This window comes from Populus nigra, chromosome 3 (assembly GCF_951802175.1).
Source record: "Populus nigra chromosome 3, ddPopNigr1.1, whole genome shotgun sequence".
Classification (NCBI taxonomy): Eukaryota; Viridiplantae; Streptophyta; class Magnoliopsida; order Malpighiales; family Salicaceae; genus Populus; species Populus nigra.
In genome coordinates, this window is record NC_084854.1 from 12,772,708 (window position 1) to 12,788,041 (window position 15,334).

The following is a 15,334-nucleotide window of genomic DNA, read 5'->3' on the forward strand; positions in this document are numbered from 1 at the left end:
ACCAATATTCTAAAATGTCTTAAATTTGTATATAATTATTATTAATAAATCAACTCTCCAATGCTTCATGAATTTTTTTTTTAAGGAAAACATGTGACTCTCGTGATATACTCACCGCTAAGAGGAGAGAATTTGACATGAGTAATTTTTTTTTTTTATTATCGTGGGGTGTCCGGGTCAGCTTGCGCGCACCACGACTATTCTCCACGGCCCACTGAGCATCCTGCAAGCCCAGTGAGCAGGTAAGACACCGCGGGGGTGACAGGCGTGCACATAGAGGATCGAACTCGGGACAGGAGCGGAACAAGTCACACGGTTGACCACTGAGCCAGACCCTCAAGTGCAACATGAGTAATTTCAATCAATTAGTGGTTGAAGCCCTAAAATAAAATAATTTGAGAGTGTTAATTTTAAATAGTTTTTTTTATACTAAGATTGAACTTTTAAGCATGTGTTTCACGTGGTTATATTTGTTTTTAAAATATTTTTAATTATAATTTTAAAAAATATATATTTAATTAAAACTAATATAAGATTAATTTTTATACGCAATAAAAAAAGATCTGAATAAAAAATAAATTATTTTAAAAATAAAATTTAAAATGCAGATATATGTTTACTTGTAAAAGGATTGAAACTATTTAATTAATCAAACAAAGTTAACACAATACCATATTAATCCTTTAAAAGGTAAAAAATAGGACCGTATTAGAAGAAGCGATGAAAATCAGACATCCAGATCAACAATAACCACCCAGTGAAATCTAAAATCAGGGCGTCCTTTTCTCCATTGAAACTTTTGAGAGCCGAAAGGGGCAGATTTTGGCGCCAATTGTTTTCTACTGTATAGAGTCATAGACTCCATATATTCTAATAAAAATTTCACATCTCTAAAAGTTGATTCTCTCTAGGAGTACGAAAATGCCGCGCCAAAAATCGATACTCTCGTTCTTCCAAAAACCCTCGCAGCCCAGTCAGAGCTCCGACGCCGGAGAAAGGACCGATGGTCGGCAAGCTCCTCTGTTCTCGGCGAAGCAACATAATCAAAACGTGTCTCAACCTGCGATTCATGGACTGGTGGACTCGTCTATTGAAATTATAGGAACTGACACGCCACCAGAAAAGGTGCCACGTCAGATATTACCGGTGAACATCAAGGAGAACGAGGAGGCCAAGGTTGATTCGCTTTTCTCGAGCATAATGCATAAGTTCGTTAAGGTCGATGACAGAGAAAAACCTAATGGGAGGTAACATTTTTTTTTCGAATATTAATTAAAATCTTTGAATTGTTGTTTATCTATGTAATTATGAAGGGAATATATATATATTTTTTAAATAATTCAATATTTCATAATTAGTCTTCTTGTTGAAGCTGAACTGAAGCCGTTCATTTGTTAATTTTAATTTCTAAAGAATACTCCCAGCAAATGGAAATTGTAAAAGAGTGCGGATCACGAGAGGAGATTTTAGAAATGATTGTTGAAATTTGAAGAAAATTTTGGAGTTGCAAATTATTAAGTGAAGCGAGTTTGTGGAGTCTACGAGGACAAATATGTTTTAAGGGCATTTCTTAAATACAATGAGTTTCTATCTTGTGATTGATTTTGTGTTGTGAACATTTATGAAATAGTTTCAGGATTTAGTGTTCGAACCCTAATGTGATAGGCTTCCTTTTTTTGACTAATTTCTGTTTGTTTTGATGATCGCTAATAGTATATAAGTGATAAACATGTGTCCTTGTACCTTGCTGACTCAAATTTCTCTCATAGTGGGTGTAACTGATACAAATTGATGCAGGAACCAGGTTCATTCTGCTAATGTTTGCTCTACATCTGCTACATTTACTATCCCAAAAGAATTGCCTCAGCAAGGACTGGATACACTGTACTCTGAGAAAGACAATGGTTTTAGTTCCAGTGGCATGGTTGATCAAACGAGTGTCTTGAATATTGAAAGTGAAAATGATGTTCCTGGGCCACATACACCAGGCATGCGACCGCTAGTTCCTCGTCTGAAGAGAATTCTAGAGGACGTTCCTAAGTTTGAGGATAAGAATGGTTGTTCCTTCCTAAACTCTAGCAAAAGAGTGAAACCACTACAGGACTCAGCTTCCTTGATCAAAAATCATGAGGAAATATCTAATTCAACAAGCAAGTTTGAATGGCTTGACCCTGCCCAAATCAGGGATGCTAATGGGAGAAGGCCCAATGATCCTCTCTATGACAAAAAGACGCTTTACTTACCACCTGATGCATTGAAGAAAATGTCAGCTTCTCAAAAGCAATACTGGACTGTCAAATCTCAGTACATGGATGTTCTACTTTTCTTTAAAGTGGTTAGTAGTATTGCTGCAGTTTCTGATACTTTTGAAGTTGCTGAAACTTTTTATCATAAGGTTACATTAAAGCATGACCCAGCTATTCATTCTAATTTTTCTAAAAAGTTTCTGTTTTCTTTGCTAAACGGTTGGACATGCAATAAGCATCATCAGCAAGCAACCAGTTCATTCTTATTTTTCTGAAAAATTTCTGTTTCCTTGCTAAATGGGTGGACTTGCAATAAACATCATCAGCAACCAATTCAATTCAAAAGAATGATGTAATACTAATCATGCATCGTTTTCTTCTTAAATTTCTGCTTTCTCATTAATAGTGGAGCATATACCATGTGTATCTTGGCTGTATGATCCAATAGGGAAAAGAGGTATTACCACTGCAAAACTAACATCATGCAACCAATGTTGGCATGCGGTGCTTGAACTGTAACTTGTATTTTAACTCTCTCTCTCTCTCTCCCTCTCTCTCTCTCTCTCTCTCTCACACACACACACACACACACACACATTTCTGTTAACTGAGATTTATAGTTACAAATTTATTAATGTGTGGCATGGTGGAAAGTTAGAACTTTCTTCTAGTGACTTCTGAAGTTTTGGGTAATGATTTAATGCTAATCATGCATCATTTTCTTCTTAAATTTCTGCTTTCTCATTAATAGTGGATGTGCATCTTGGCTGTATTATCCAATAGGAAAAGAGGCATTGCCACTGCAATCATGCAGCCAATGTTGGCATGTGGTGCCTGAACTGTAACTTGTATTTTAACTCTCTCTCTCTCTCACTCACTCACTCACTCACACACACATTTCTGTTGACTGAGATTTATATTTACAAATTTATTAATGTGTGTCATGGTTGAAAATTAGAACTTTCTTTTAGTGTCTTCTGAAGTTTTGGGTTCTGAAATCAGACCAATATGTTTATGTGACTGATGAAACACAGGGAAAATTCTATGAACTCTATGAACTGGATGCTGAAATTGGTCACAAAGAGCTTGATTGGAAAATGACATTAAGCGGTGTGGGGAAATGTCGGCAGGTGACTTCAAAGATAATTTTTTCTAATTTAAAAACCAATTTTAATTGCTCCAATTACAGTTATATGCATATGTGTTTTATTTAATAGCATCTGCCTTGTGATCAGGTTGGTATATCTGAAAGTGGGATTGACGATGCTGTTGAAAAGCTGGTAGCTCGTGGGTAGGGGAGCAGCAGACCTTGTCTCTGAACCATAATTTCCTTTTTTCTCATTGTTATGTCATGCCTTCAAGATGAATGAAAGATTTCATTGTTACTAGTTTTATATCTCTATTTTATGTAGTTAATATTATTCTTAAATACGGCAAAATGTTCTGCAAAAATTGTAAGAAGCCAGCATGTAGACCAGACTGGCCATCTGTCATGGAAATTTTGTTCTTTCTTTCATTTCTTCCTGTATCTAGGAAGCACAATGAAAAGAAAAGCATTTTTCAACTTGCATTATGCATCGTTTATGCTAATCATATATTGGCTGAAGATATGAAACAAGATCTTTTCACTCAAATCTTAGTAGTTAGCCGAGATTTAGCCATCCCATGTTCTCTTTCCACATTTTTTGTCCGGAACATTTGCAGTTCACTTATTGCTTTTGTGCTCTTTGTCAAGATATAAAGTTGGAAGAGTGGAGCAATTGGAAACATCTGATCAAGCAAAATCTAGGGGTGCAAATTCTGTGAGTTTTCCGTGCAGCTTTAAAGGAGACATGTTTCTGATAGATTTTTGTTTTTCAATTATTCTTGTTGATTCAACCATTCAGACAGATATGGCATCTCTTATAGATTATGTTCTCAACACCATGCATCATTTGTGGTTTTCGTTAATTCAATGAAACTGAAATAGTAAATCAATGCCATGATGTGGGTAACTATCTGAGTTCCTTGTTTTATCATTGATGTTGAATTTCAGGTAATCCAAAGAAAATTGGTACAAGTTGTCACCCCATCAACCACAACTGACCATAATATGGGGCCTGATGCTGTTCATCTTCTTGCCATAAAAGAGGTTTGTAATGATTACATTCTTACAATTTTCTGCTGCAGCAACATTTTTCGTGTTAAACTCTCTCAAATTGTTGCATCTTGCCCATATTCAATTTAAAAATATTGCTAAAATAATCTTGTGCGAGCTTATTCTGTGATCGCATCATTTAACCGGAGGACAATTTTTTGTTAAAAACTCACATTTTCCTGATATCAGGCTATTATTGATAAATCATGAGTTAGAAGAGCGAATTGATGAATTGTTATGATGCAATTTTTCTTCTTTATCACAACTTAAAATGAACAGTCTGTTTAAAATGTTTTGATTACTTTTTTTCCACGTAGTATGTTAGTTATGCAGTTGACTTTATTATTTTCTACCATTTCTTGTTCTTATAAACTTACCCAGCTTGGAGAATTTGAAATTTGGTTTCATTTGTTATTCTATTCATTTAAATGGTCCTTGTTATTTATGCATTTCTTAAAAGTTTATTGTGCTATCCTATCTGATTATTCCTTTGGGTGATAACTTTAGGGAAACTATGGGGTGGATAATGGTGCAACTGCTTATGGGTTTGCTTTTGTTGATTGTGCTGCTCTACGAGTTTGGGTTGGATCAATCAATGATGATGCGTCACATGCTGCTTTGGGGGCATTATTGATGCAAGTATGCTCCTTTATCTTTCTTGTTTGTTTAATGATTCTGTGTGCTCTCAAGTACTTAACCTTTGAATATCTTACTGTGATTTGATTATAGATTTCACCTAAGGAAGTCATATATGAAAATAGAGGTACATGCCTTTTCTTGTTTTTGTTCTCTTGCTCTTGGAATTTTTTTTTTTTGCCTAGCTTAAAGCTTGAGGATTTCTATGTTGCAGAGCTTTCCAGAGGCGCTCAGAAAGAACTTAGGAAGTACTCATTAATTGGTAAGTTTATACCGATGTTTTTCATATGACAAGATATATCATATACATTTAAGATTAAGGATTGCACTTGCAAATATATTAACTGGTATTTCTTGATAAGAAGGGAAGACTTTGTACACCTGCCTTGGATGAGTACTTGCCTTCTGAGCTTTCCATTTGCCAGAATGTATTTTGTTATTTTGCAAATATTTTTTTCCTAGATTAGCTTGATATTCCTTCTTATCTTTCCTTATTTCCTGTGTCATTATTGTCTTTTCACTATAATTTGTTTGTAAAAATCTTCTAGAAAATGAAAGACATTTGTCTGGATGAACTTGAAACTTGCTGGATATTTGTTGGATGTATAAAATATGCTCGATGATTAGTATGTGAGTTGTTTAGTCTTTGTAGCCTGGTGTAAATATAGTAACTCATGTCCTATTTTTTAGTAACTTCAGGTTTAGCTATTTTATACTCTGTGCACTTTCTCTATGCATGAAGGCCTTTAGGCAGTCTTACTAGATAACAAGTTGCATTTATGTATTTTGATGGGATGCTGTTCCTGCATGCATATTATTATTATCTTGGGTGTTTTGCTCAAATCAGTGTGAATTCCTTTGCTGCAACTTCTCCAGCAAGGTTATGAATAAATCTTTGACAGTCTCCTTTGTTTGCTTTGATGCACAAGTTAGTTGATCAATGTGAGGTCCAACTGTGGTAGCCAGCTAACATACTCCTGGTTGGTGAACGTAGTCTAACCATACTGCAATTATACATCTCATGACTTACTTTAAATTTATATGTCTCCTTTCTCAAGTGATTCCTGTTTAATAATTTGCCACCTTCATTATTGATCTCTTAAATAAGTCTTTCTACATTTGGTTTATTGCTGAAGAATCTGTCATTAAAAGGATATGTAAGTTATGATCCAAGCTATCATGAGGAGCACGACCTCACCTTTTCATTTCCCTCACCCCTTCCTTGCAGGTTCTACAGCACTGCAATTGTCACCAGTGCTGCCAGGCACTGATTTTGTGGATGCTTCTGAAGTTAAAAATTTGATTCAATCGAAGGAACACTTTAAATGGTCTACAAATCCATGGAACCATGCACTTGACAGTATAATGCACCAGGATATATCTCTATGTGCTCTTGGCGGGCTTATTGGTCATCTATCCAGATTGATGGTATGCTTGCCTGTCAACCTCCTCCGTTCCCTTCTCTGGTTGGCCTTTTAACTGTTAAGATCCCTGATTATTTGTTGCTTATAAAGATTTCTGTGCCTTTTCTTTTGTGCAGTTTGATGATGTTTTAAGGAATGCAGATATTCTACCCTACCAAGTTTATAAGGGTTGCCTTAGAATGGATGGGCAAACTCTAGTAAATCTGGAGATTTTTAGTAACAGTGCTGATGGTGGTTCATCAGGCCAGTGTGTTCATTCCTTGATCTCCCATGAAATTATCATCATCCTCAAATCTTTAGTTTTGATTTTTAAGAGTTTTAAATTAAATATTGAAAGCCTTTTCTCTTCATGATTTCAGGTACTTTGTTTAACTATCTTGATAACTGCGTGACAGCATCTGGTAAGCGGCTTTTGAGGAATTGGATCTGCCATCCACTGAAACATGTTGAAGGCATTAATAATAGGCTTGATGTTATTGAAAATCTAATGGGTCGTTCAGAAATTATGTTAGTTATTGCTCAATATCTTCGCAAGCTTCCAGATTTAGAAAGAATGCTTGGACGAGTTAAGGTTAGCTTTCAGGCATCAGGTTCTCTAGCACTGCCCTTGATTAGCAAAAAATTGTTGAAACAACGAGTAAGTTGTCTTATTTGATTTCAAATATTTACTTGTAAAAATCTCTTTGAGTGCACATGTACGATGATTTTCATACGGTGTCACAATTCAGCAAGTCTCTAGTTAGTCCTGAACCTTCTACTGAAGTGGCAGTAAGTGTTGTGTAGGTGAAAGTGTTCGGGTCTCTGGTGAAAGGGCTTCGGAATGGAATGGATTTGTTATTGCTATTACTGAAGGAAGAGCAACTAATTTCATCACTATCAAAAAATTTTAAACTTCCAGAGCTTCTTGGTAGTAATGGGCTTGAAAAATTCCTTGTGCAATTTGAAGCAGCTGTAGATAGTGAATTTCCAAACTACCAGGTCTGCTTCTTTCTGGTTTATGTTTTGGATATATCAACCAATGTTTTTCCCTTTCTCCCCATTTGGATCCTTGTGTTTCTAATTGAGATGATGCAGATGTATTCTTTTGTATGAAATTATATTAATTGTTATATACTAATTTATTTATTCGAGGCTACTATTAAAATTTTAGTTATGCATGTGTACATGCAATCTGGTGTGTAGCTGCTGGTGCTTTCTTTTTCACAGTTCAACATTCGGTCTCGATTTCTTCCCCCCTCAAATTATTACATTCTGCAGTAATAAAGGACTTTTGGCATCCTTGATAACTGAGCATGCATCTCTGTGGAATTCTGTATTACTCTGTTAGAAAATGTCTCTCTCACAACACACAAACCACACATTGGCTTATATTGACTGTTTAACAATATGGCCATTCCTATTTGGAACATCTGTACTTTCTTGTAAGTTTTTTCTTTTCTTTATGTGGGTGATGATATTGCATTCTGTTTTTATGCCTACTTTTGCACATTACTAATACTATATTTGGTATCAGAATCGTGATGTGACAGATTCAGAGGCTGGAATGCTTTCTGTGCTGATTGAATTATTTATTGAGAAAGCTGCACAGTGGGGTGAAGTCATCCATGCAATCAATTGTATTGATGTGCTTAGATCTTTCGCAGTCACAGCAAGCATGTCATGTGGAGCTATGTGTAGACCTGTTATTTTGCCTGATTCAAAAGCCATTTCTTTCTGTGAGGGGGAAGTGGGGCCTGTACTTAAGATTAAAGGGTTATGGCACCCATTTGCCCTCGGAGAGAATGGATTGCCTGTCCCAAATGATGTGTTCCTTGGTGAGGATTCAGATAGCCAACATCCCCGCACTGTGTTGCTGACTGGACCAAATATGGGTGGAAAATCAACACTTCTGCGTGCCACATGTCTAGCTGTTATACTAGCACAGGTTTGACTTTAGACCTAGCTTGAAAAAATTACTTCTGTGCTCCTACATCCCTAGAAAGTTCTTTTCTTTGGCATATTTTAACCATATAGTTTTTTATTCTATGGCAATTTTGCAGCTTGGTTGTTTCGTTCCCGGTGAGAAGTGTGTTCTCTCAATTGCTGACATAATTTTTACACGGCTTGGTGCCACTGATCGAATAATGACAGGCGAGAGTAAGTTGTAGCAAGATAATAGTTTACTGGTTTCACTTGGAAGTTTGCTTCTCTTTATGTGATCGAAATTCACTTTCTTCATGCAAATTTATATTTTTTAGTTTATGCACTTTTGTGGTCCAAATAATGATTATCATGTTGCAAGAATAAATTCTAGTAAGTGTTGACTGTTTTATTTGAAATCCTGCTTTTTGTCTGAAGGTCATAAATGGCTTCTTGATGGTAAAATACAGTGTTATGGATTCATTTAGTGTTTTTTTTAAAAAATTAAATTGTTTAAATCTATGTCATGGTTGGCTTGCTCTAAATTTCTCCTCGATTTAAGTTATTAGAAAGGATTCATAATGCCTATAAATACAGCAGTGGTGAATCTAAGGTCGATAGAGTTTTGTGCAGTGGTTGTTTTACTCTGGTTGTAATTCTACTAGAGATCTGATGTAAATGGTTGTGGTCTAATGGATCTTGTCCATCTAAATCTTCAAAATCTCTTCAAGGAAATTTAAAATAGGATATATCATACGATTTCAAATATGCTTAAAGTAAAAGAAAGGAAACCGTTGTGGAATGTAAAGGCACCCACATACTAACTTGGCCTATAATCCGGGATCTCTCACTCTCACTTCTGGACCCCAGAGTCCTTTAAATGTTGAAAGTGAGGATTATGCAAATAGATGAGACCCAACCACATGCATTAATGAGTGTTTGCTTATGTGCTTCTTAATTCCGGAGTTTAATAATAGAAACGAGCTTGTCATTTTCTAGGTACATTCTTCATTGAGTGCACAGAAACAGCTTCGGTGCTTCAAAATGCCACCCAAGATTCCCTTGTCCTTCTTGATGAACTGGGTCGAGGAACAAGCACTTATGATGGATACGCCATTGCATACGCTGTGAGATTTCTTTTTTATTGATCTATTATTCCTTGATTTACCTGCCCTTTTTATTCCATGACTAAGAACTCGTATTCTATATCCAACAAACTCCTTAAGGATATTAATTATTTTTTCTCATCTCTATGGATGTTCGCATCCTTGGTTCTACTCAAGTTATACTTTTCTAGGTTATCCACTTGAGATAGGTAGGTAACTGGTACATAATAATGCAAACATATTTCTTGCATATTGGAGCCTTTTTTGGTCATTATGGTCATAGATTTGTGTGTTTTGGCCTTAGACAAACTTGTGTTGCATGTACAACTCTAGTTTCTATACACATCGTCATGTGCTGATACAAATAATTTGTAACGTTAGAAATGTTGTGGCTAGGAAATGCTCTCTTCTGCATCCACCCACTTGGACACCTACCTCACTTTTTGGGTGACCGAAAAAGTCTTCCTCTATTCTATGAACTGAGAGATCTATTTGAAGACATCAGTTTATTGATTTAATTCACAAGGTTTCTATTTAAAAGAGAATACAAGACATTAAATCAGGAACCAAATCAAATCATATATCCTAATTACATGTGATTTCTAATTTATAGGAGTTGATTAATACCAAATTTATTTTCTAATTTATAAACATCCAAATATAGAATCTTCTATTTTACAACATTCCTCCTGAAGCTAGCTTGAAGATATTTTCCATTACTAGCTTGCTGATTAAGTAGTTAAATTTTTGTGAAGTTCCTTTGTAAGTATATTAGCAACTTGCTCGGTAGTTGGAACATATAGTATACATATCATTCCACTATCAATCTTTTCATTGATAAAGTGTTTATCAATTTTCATGTGCTTTGTTTTATTATGAAGAACTGGATTATGAGCATTGAGATAGTTGTCTTATTGTCATAATATACCTTTGTGGGTGAGGAGTTAAGAATCTTCTAGTCTTGTAAAAGCCTTTTAATCCACACAACTTCACAAATCCCATGTGCAATTGCTCTCGATTCACCACTTTAGTTTTAGCAGGTTAGAGCTTCAAATCTTTGATCTTAAAATCTTCAACAAGTTTCTTCTTAAGCTTTCCATCTCGAAATTGTTATCACTTATCAAGATTATGTCATCTACATAAATAATCAAGATAGCAATTTTACCTTCTTTGAATGTTTATAGAACATGGTACGATCTGCTTGACTTAGACATTAACTATGACTTCTTACAACCTTTCCAAAGTGTTCAAACCATGCTGTAGGGGTTTATTGGAGGCCATATAAAGGTTTTTTTAGTCTGTAGGCTTTATGATAGTCAATTCTCTCTTCATACCCAAATGGTATGCCTATAAAGACTCTCTTCCAAGTCTTTATTTAGAAAAATATTTTTAACATTCAATTGATGTAAGGGCTAGCTAAAATTCATCGGTAAGGATAACACTTGAATTGAGTTTATTTTGGCTAGTGGAACAAATGTATCTTGATAGTCAATGTACGTTTGTGTGAAGTGTTTTGCCACTAGCCTTACCTTGTACTTTTCTATGCTCCCATCAGCTTTGGATTTAATTGTAAACACTAAATTGCACCGCACCCTACTTTCTTCATTTGCCTTGGCAAGTCAACTACTCAAGTGCTATTTTTGTTTAGAGCATTCATTTCTTCCATACCACTAACTTTCAATTCGGATTGTCTAGAGCATTCATTGGCAAGTCAACTACCTCTAAGAAGTTTTTAGAATAAACAATTGAGATATCTTAGAGGTAAAACTTTATGATTATTAGAAAGTTTTTGGTAAGAAAAATATTTAGTAATAGGATAACTGGTACAAGATCAGACTCCTTTTGTAATAGCTATAGGAATGTCTAGGTCTATAAGCTCATTATTAAAAGGAACAATAGAAATAAGAATACATGGAATATTCTCAGGACAATCTCTCATAGAATTTGGTTGATCTTGTGTTGGGATGATATGCAAGTCTTTACCTTTTGTATGAGTTTTTATAGTATAAACTTGAAGCTTGGTATATGGATAAGTTTGATCCTACTGTAATACTTCCACTGTTTGCAATACACTTGCACATAACAATGATTAACTAGTTTTTCCATTTATTTCAATATCATGAACATCCTTATCCTGAGATTGTGATGCTGAGAAAATCATATTGTTCATAATTGTAATAGGTAATTGAACATGTATGTTTAAAAAACCATCATCTTTTCTTTTTTTCTCCCCTGAAGATGATTTTCGGTAAAATAAGGTTGATTTTCTATAAAAGAAACATCCACATGTACATGAATTTTCCTAGTTTAAGGATTATAACATTTGCATTCATTTTTGTTTGAGGCATATCAGATAAAAACATATTTTTCAACTTTAGGATCAAGTTTAGATTGGAATTTGCTTAGTATGTGACAAAGACTGCAACTAAAAACTTTTATTAATCAAATAAGATGTCGTCAAACCAGCTTCACCCCATAAGTATTTTGGAATATTCACGAGCTACTTCAAGTAAATGTTTTTTTTTTCTCTCAACAATTTCATTTTGCTTAAAAGTGTCACAGCATGTAGACCAATGTTGAATCCTTTTTGCTTTCAAAAAATTTCCCAAATAAATAAAGTATGATAATTTTTGTCTTATATTGGTTTTCTATCATTTGATTTAAATCTTTAAACAATGTTACTACCTCAAATTTTTCTCTCATCAAATAAACCTAATATAATCTTGTGTGATAATCTATGAATGTAACAAACTATTTTCTTTCTAGATACAATAGTGATTTTTGAAGGATCTCACACATCATGATGAATTAAATAAAAAGATTATGAAGCATGTAGGGTTTTGAAATTATGTAACACAATGATTTTTTGATAAATGACAACTTTCACATTGAAAAGATAAACAATCCAAATGTTTAAACAACTCAGGAACTAAATGTTAGCTAGAAAAAACTAGGATCTCCTAGTTTTCTATCAGCAATAAATAATGTCAAAGCATTATTTGTTCAAGAACAAACATTGAATTATACTATTAAAGCCTTGAGATTTTTTTTTATTACTATTGAAGTTGTTATCAAGGTTGTAAAAACCGTCTATCATCCTAGCACTACCAATCACATTCCTTGAGTTCTGGTCTTGAAATAGACATATAGAATCATAAAAAATAACATGAAAATCACAATCCTTGGTTAGTTTAGGAACATGGAGAACAAATTTAAGAATTATACTCTAAAAAATTATTATTAACCCCTTTCTTGTAATTGGTGAGAAATTATCATCTGTAATTTTGATTTTCTCATTATCAGGATATGATGAATAGTTTGTAAATGGATGAGAATGACTAGTCATATGATTGGCTGAATCAATAATCCAAGAAGCAGAATCTGAACAACAAGATATAAGGCACAAGATGACTATTTATTTTAGCCAAGGAAACACTAGGAATACTAGATGATGATTGGAATGTAACGATTGTAGAATTTGGCATATCTACTCTATGAAAAAGGCTTTTCTCAACTTTGTTTTCCAAGCATGACCCCTTACGACTCTCCTCTATTTTAACTTTTGAAAATACCTTGCTAATTGGAGTTATGAGTTTGTTACCTATTATTCTCCCTTTTACTTCATCAAACTCAACATCGAGTCCAACTAGGAATTTGTAAATTTGAAAGTCCTTCGTTTTCTTGCAGTGGTTGTAGTCATATGTAGATTTCCATTTATAATCATTGAAAAAATTAAGGTCTTTCCACAATTGTTTTAGTGTGTTGAAGTATTTGGTGACATTGTTTTTTCCTTGCCGGATATCACCAAGTTTCAAAGTCAAGTCATATACTTAGGATTGATTACCCAGATCAGAATACAACTGGTAAACATTATCCCAAAGTTTCTTCGTTGTTGAATAACACATAGTTGGAGTTGATATCTTCATCCATGGAGTTCACAAGCCACGTCATCACATGGAGTTTTTAGCATCCTAGGTAGCATATGTTGGATCCTCCCTTGTTGGTTCCTTCTTTTTGCTGGTCAAATAACCTATTTCCCCTTGCCTCTAAATATACATGCGCACATATTGAGACCAATGCAAGTTGTCACCATTAAGACAGATGGTGGTGTTCTGGACGTGGCATGTTATTGAAGGCTTGGGTAGCAACGGGTTTTGCTTCAGACATGGTGAACAAAAACGATAAAGGGATGGAGTTGGTGATTAAATCACTGCTATGATACCATGAAGAAAATATTATCTGAAAATCAGTTATGACTTGATTCAAAATAGCATGTGCAAGGGCCCTATTTAAAGGAGAATATAAGACATAAAATTAGGAATCAAATCAAATCATATAGACCCCTAATTTATTAGAGTTGTTTAGTATCAAATCTATTTTTTAATTTATAAACAGCCTAATATAAAATCTTCTATTTTACAACACTATTACCTGTAATAATATCAAGCTTCATATATCTGTTGTGTTTCAAAACTTTATTCGCCTATTATAATTGAAGTGGTTTCGTTAGCAATTATACTGCTTCTGATCATTCATGCAGGTATTCCGCCATCTTGTTGAGAAGATAAACTGTCGATTGCTTTTTGCAACACACTATCACCCGCTCACAAAAGAATTTGCTTCTCATCCACATGTTTCATTACAATACATGGCTTGTGCATTCATGTCAAAACCCGAAAGCTATTCTAAAAGCGACCGGGACCTTGTCTTCTTGTACCGGCTTGCATCTGGAGCATGCCCAGGGAGCTACGGATTGCAAGTGGCAACTATGGCTGGCATTCCAGAGCATGTTGTTGAAGCTGCTTCACATGCTGGTCAACTGATGAAAAATTCAACTGGAGAAAGTTTCAAGTCAAGTGAGTGGAGGTCTGAGTTCTCAACTCTCCATGAAGAGTGGTTGAAGACCCTGGTAAATGTCTCACGAATCAGAGATTGTAATTTTGATGATGATGATGTTTATGACACATTGTTTTGCTTGTGGCATGAGTTGAAGAGCTCGCATGAATCTTGTAGCTCAAAGAGTAGATAGAATCTGCATAATGTATTGTAGGAATCCTAATCTGAAGATTTTCCCCCCCATAATAGTTATCATGTTCTGAAATGACAGGGAAGAGCAGTATACCTTGTATTTGGTGATCATCAGTTGCTTTTGTTTCCAGTTTCCCTCCTGTTATACAAAGCACGAACTGGTATATTTTCTCCCCATTGATTTTATCTTGAATTTGACCTTCAAAAGTCGGTCTATCGGAAGTCTGGTGAGCTTTGCAAGCTATGAACCATTACCTTGATGCTTGAATAGGCTCTCAGCTCTCTTCAACACATTGATTGATGTTGCCCGCATGCAGGCTTCCTCGATGAAAGGTTGCGATAATTCCTGTTTTCGTAGCGAATGTTCGGACATGTATTTAAAATCCTTTCAACATGATTAGAGCTAATCTACGATTATAGCATGAGTGCAAGCCCAATCGATTCGGTTACTTTAGGCATCTTCTCTAAACAAAGCTCGAAAGAACTAGGAGATACTAGTCTGAATGCCCGAGTTAATTTATTGGGTGGGATGATGAAATAATTTAAACTTGATGGATACTGACTCAAGATATATTTCTTACGAATTTTTGTCAAAATTGTCCTTTGGCTAAAACTCATTTTCCGATATTGTGCATTTCCTTTTCTTTTTCTTCACAAAAACATATCTTTTTCATTCATAACATTTTTTTTTAATAAAAGCTTACAATGATTTGAAAAGCAAGTTTTGATAATTAAAACAATTACATCTGAATAATTTTTATGTGATTGTTTGAAAAAACAAAGGAATAAATTAATTTAAGCAAATTCCATAAAAAAATTCAGAATTAAAAATAAATATTTTATTTTCATTGAATATTC

At 34.6% G+C, this 15,334-nt stretch overlaps 1 protein-coding gene across 1 annotated transcript; it reads left to right on the forward strand.

Moving 5' to 3' along the window:
* The first annotated feature begins 734 nt into the window (after positions 1 to 734).
* On the forward strand, positions 735 to 14,653 carry LOC133688111 (DNA mismatch repair protein MSH7). The gene is made up of 17 exons (XM_062107500.1): positions 735 to 1,247; positions 1,798 to 2,335; positions 3,281 to 3,376; positions 3,482 to 3,537; positions 3,982 to 4,048; positions 4,282 to 4,377; positions 4,891 to 5,022; positions 5,113 to 5,146; positions 5,234 to 5,281; positions 6,248 to 6,447; positions 6,560 to 6,686; positions 6,803 to 7,080; positions 7,227 to 7,421; positions 7,957 to 8,367; positions 8,483 to 8,579; positions 9,342 to 9,469; positions 13,989 to 14,653. The coding sequence occupies exons 1-17, from the start codon at positions 922 to 924 to the stop codon at positions 14,475 to 14,477; spliced, it is 3,318 nt and encodes a 1,105-aa protein (XP_061963484.1). The 5' UTR covers positions 735 to 921; the 3' UTR covers positions 14,478 to 14,653.
* The last annotated feature ends 681 nt before the right edge of the window (positions 14,654 to 15,334 follow it).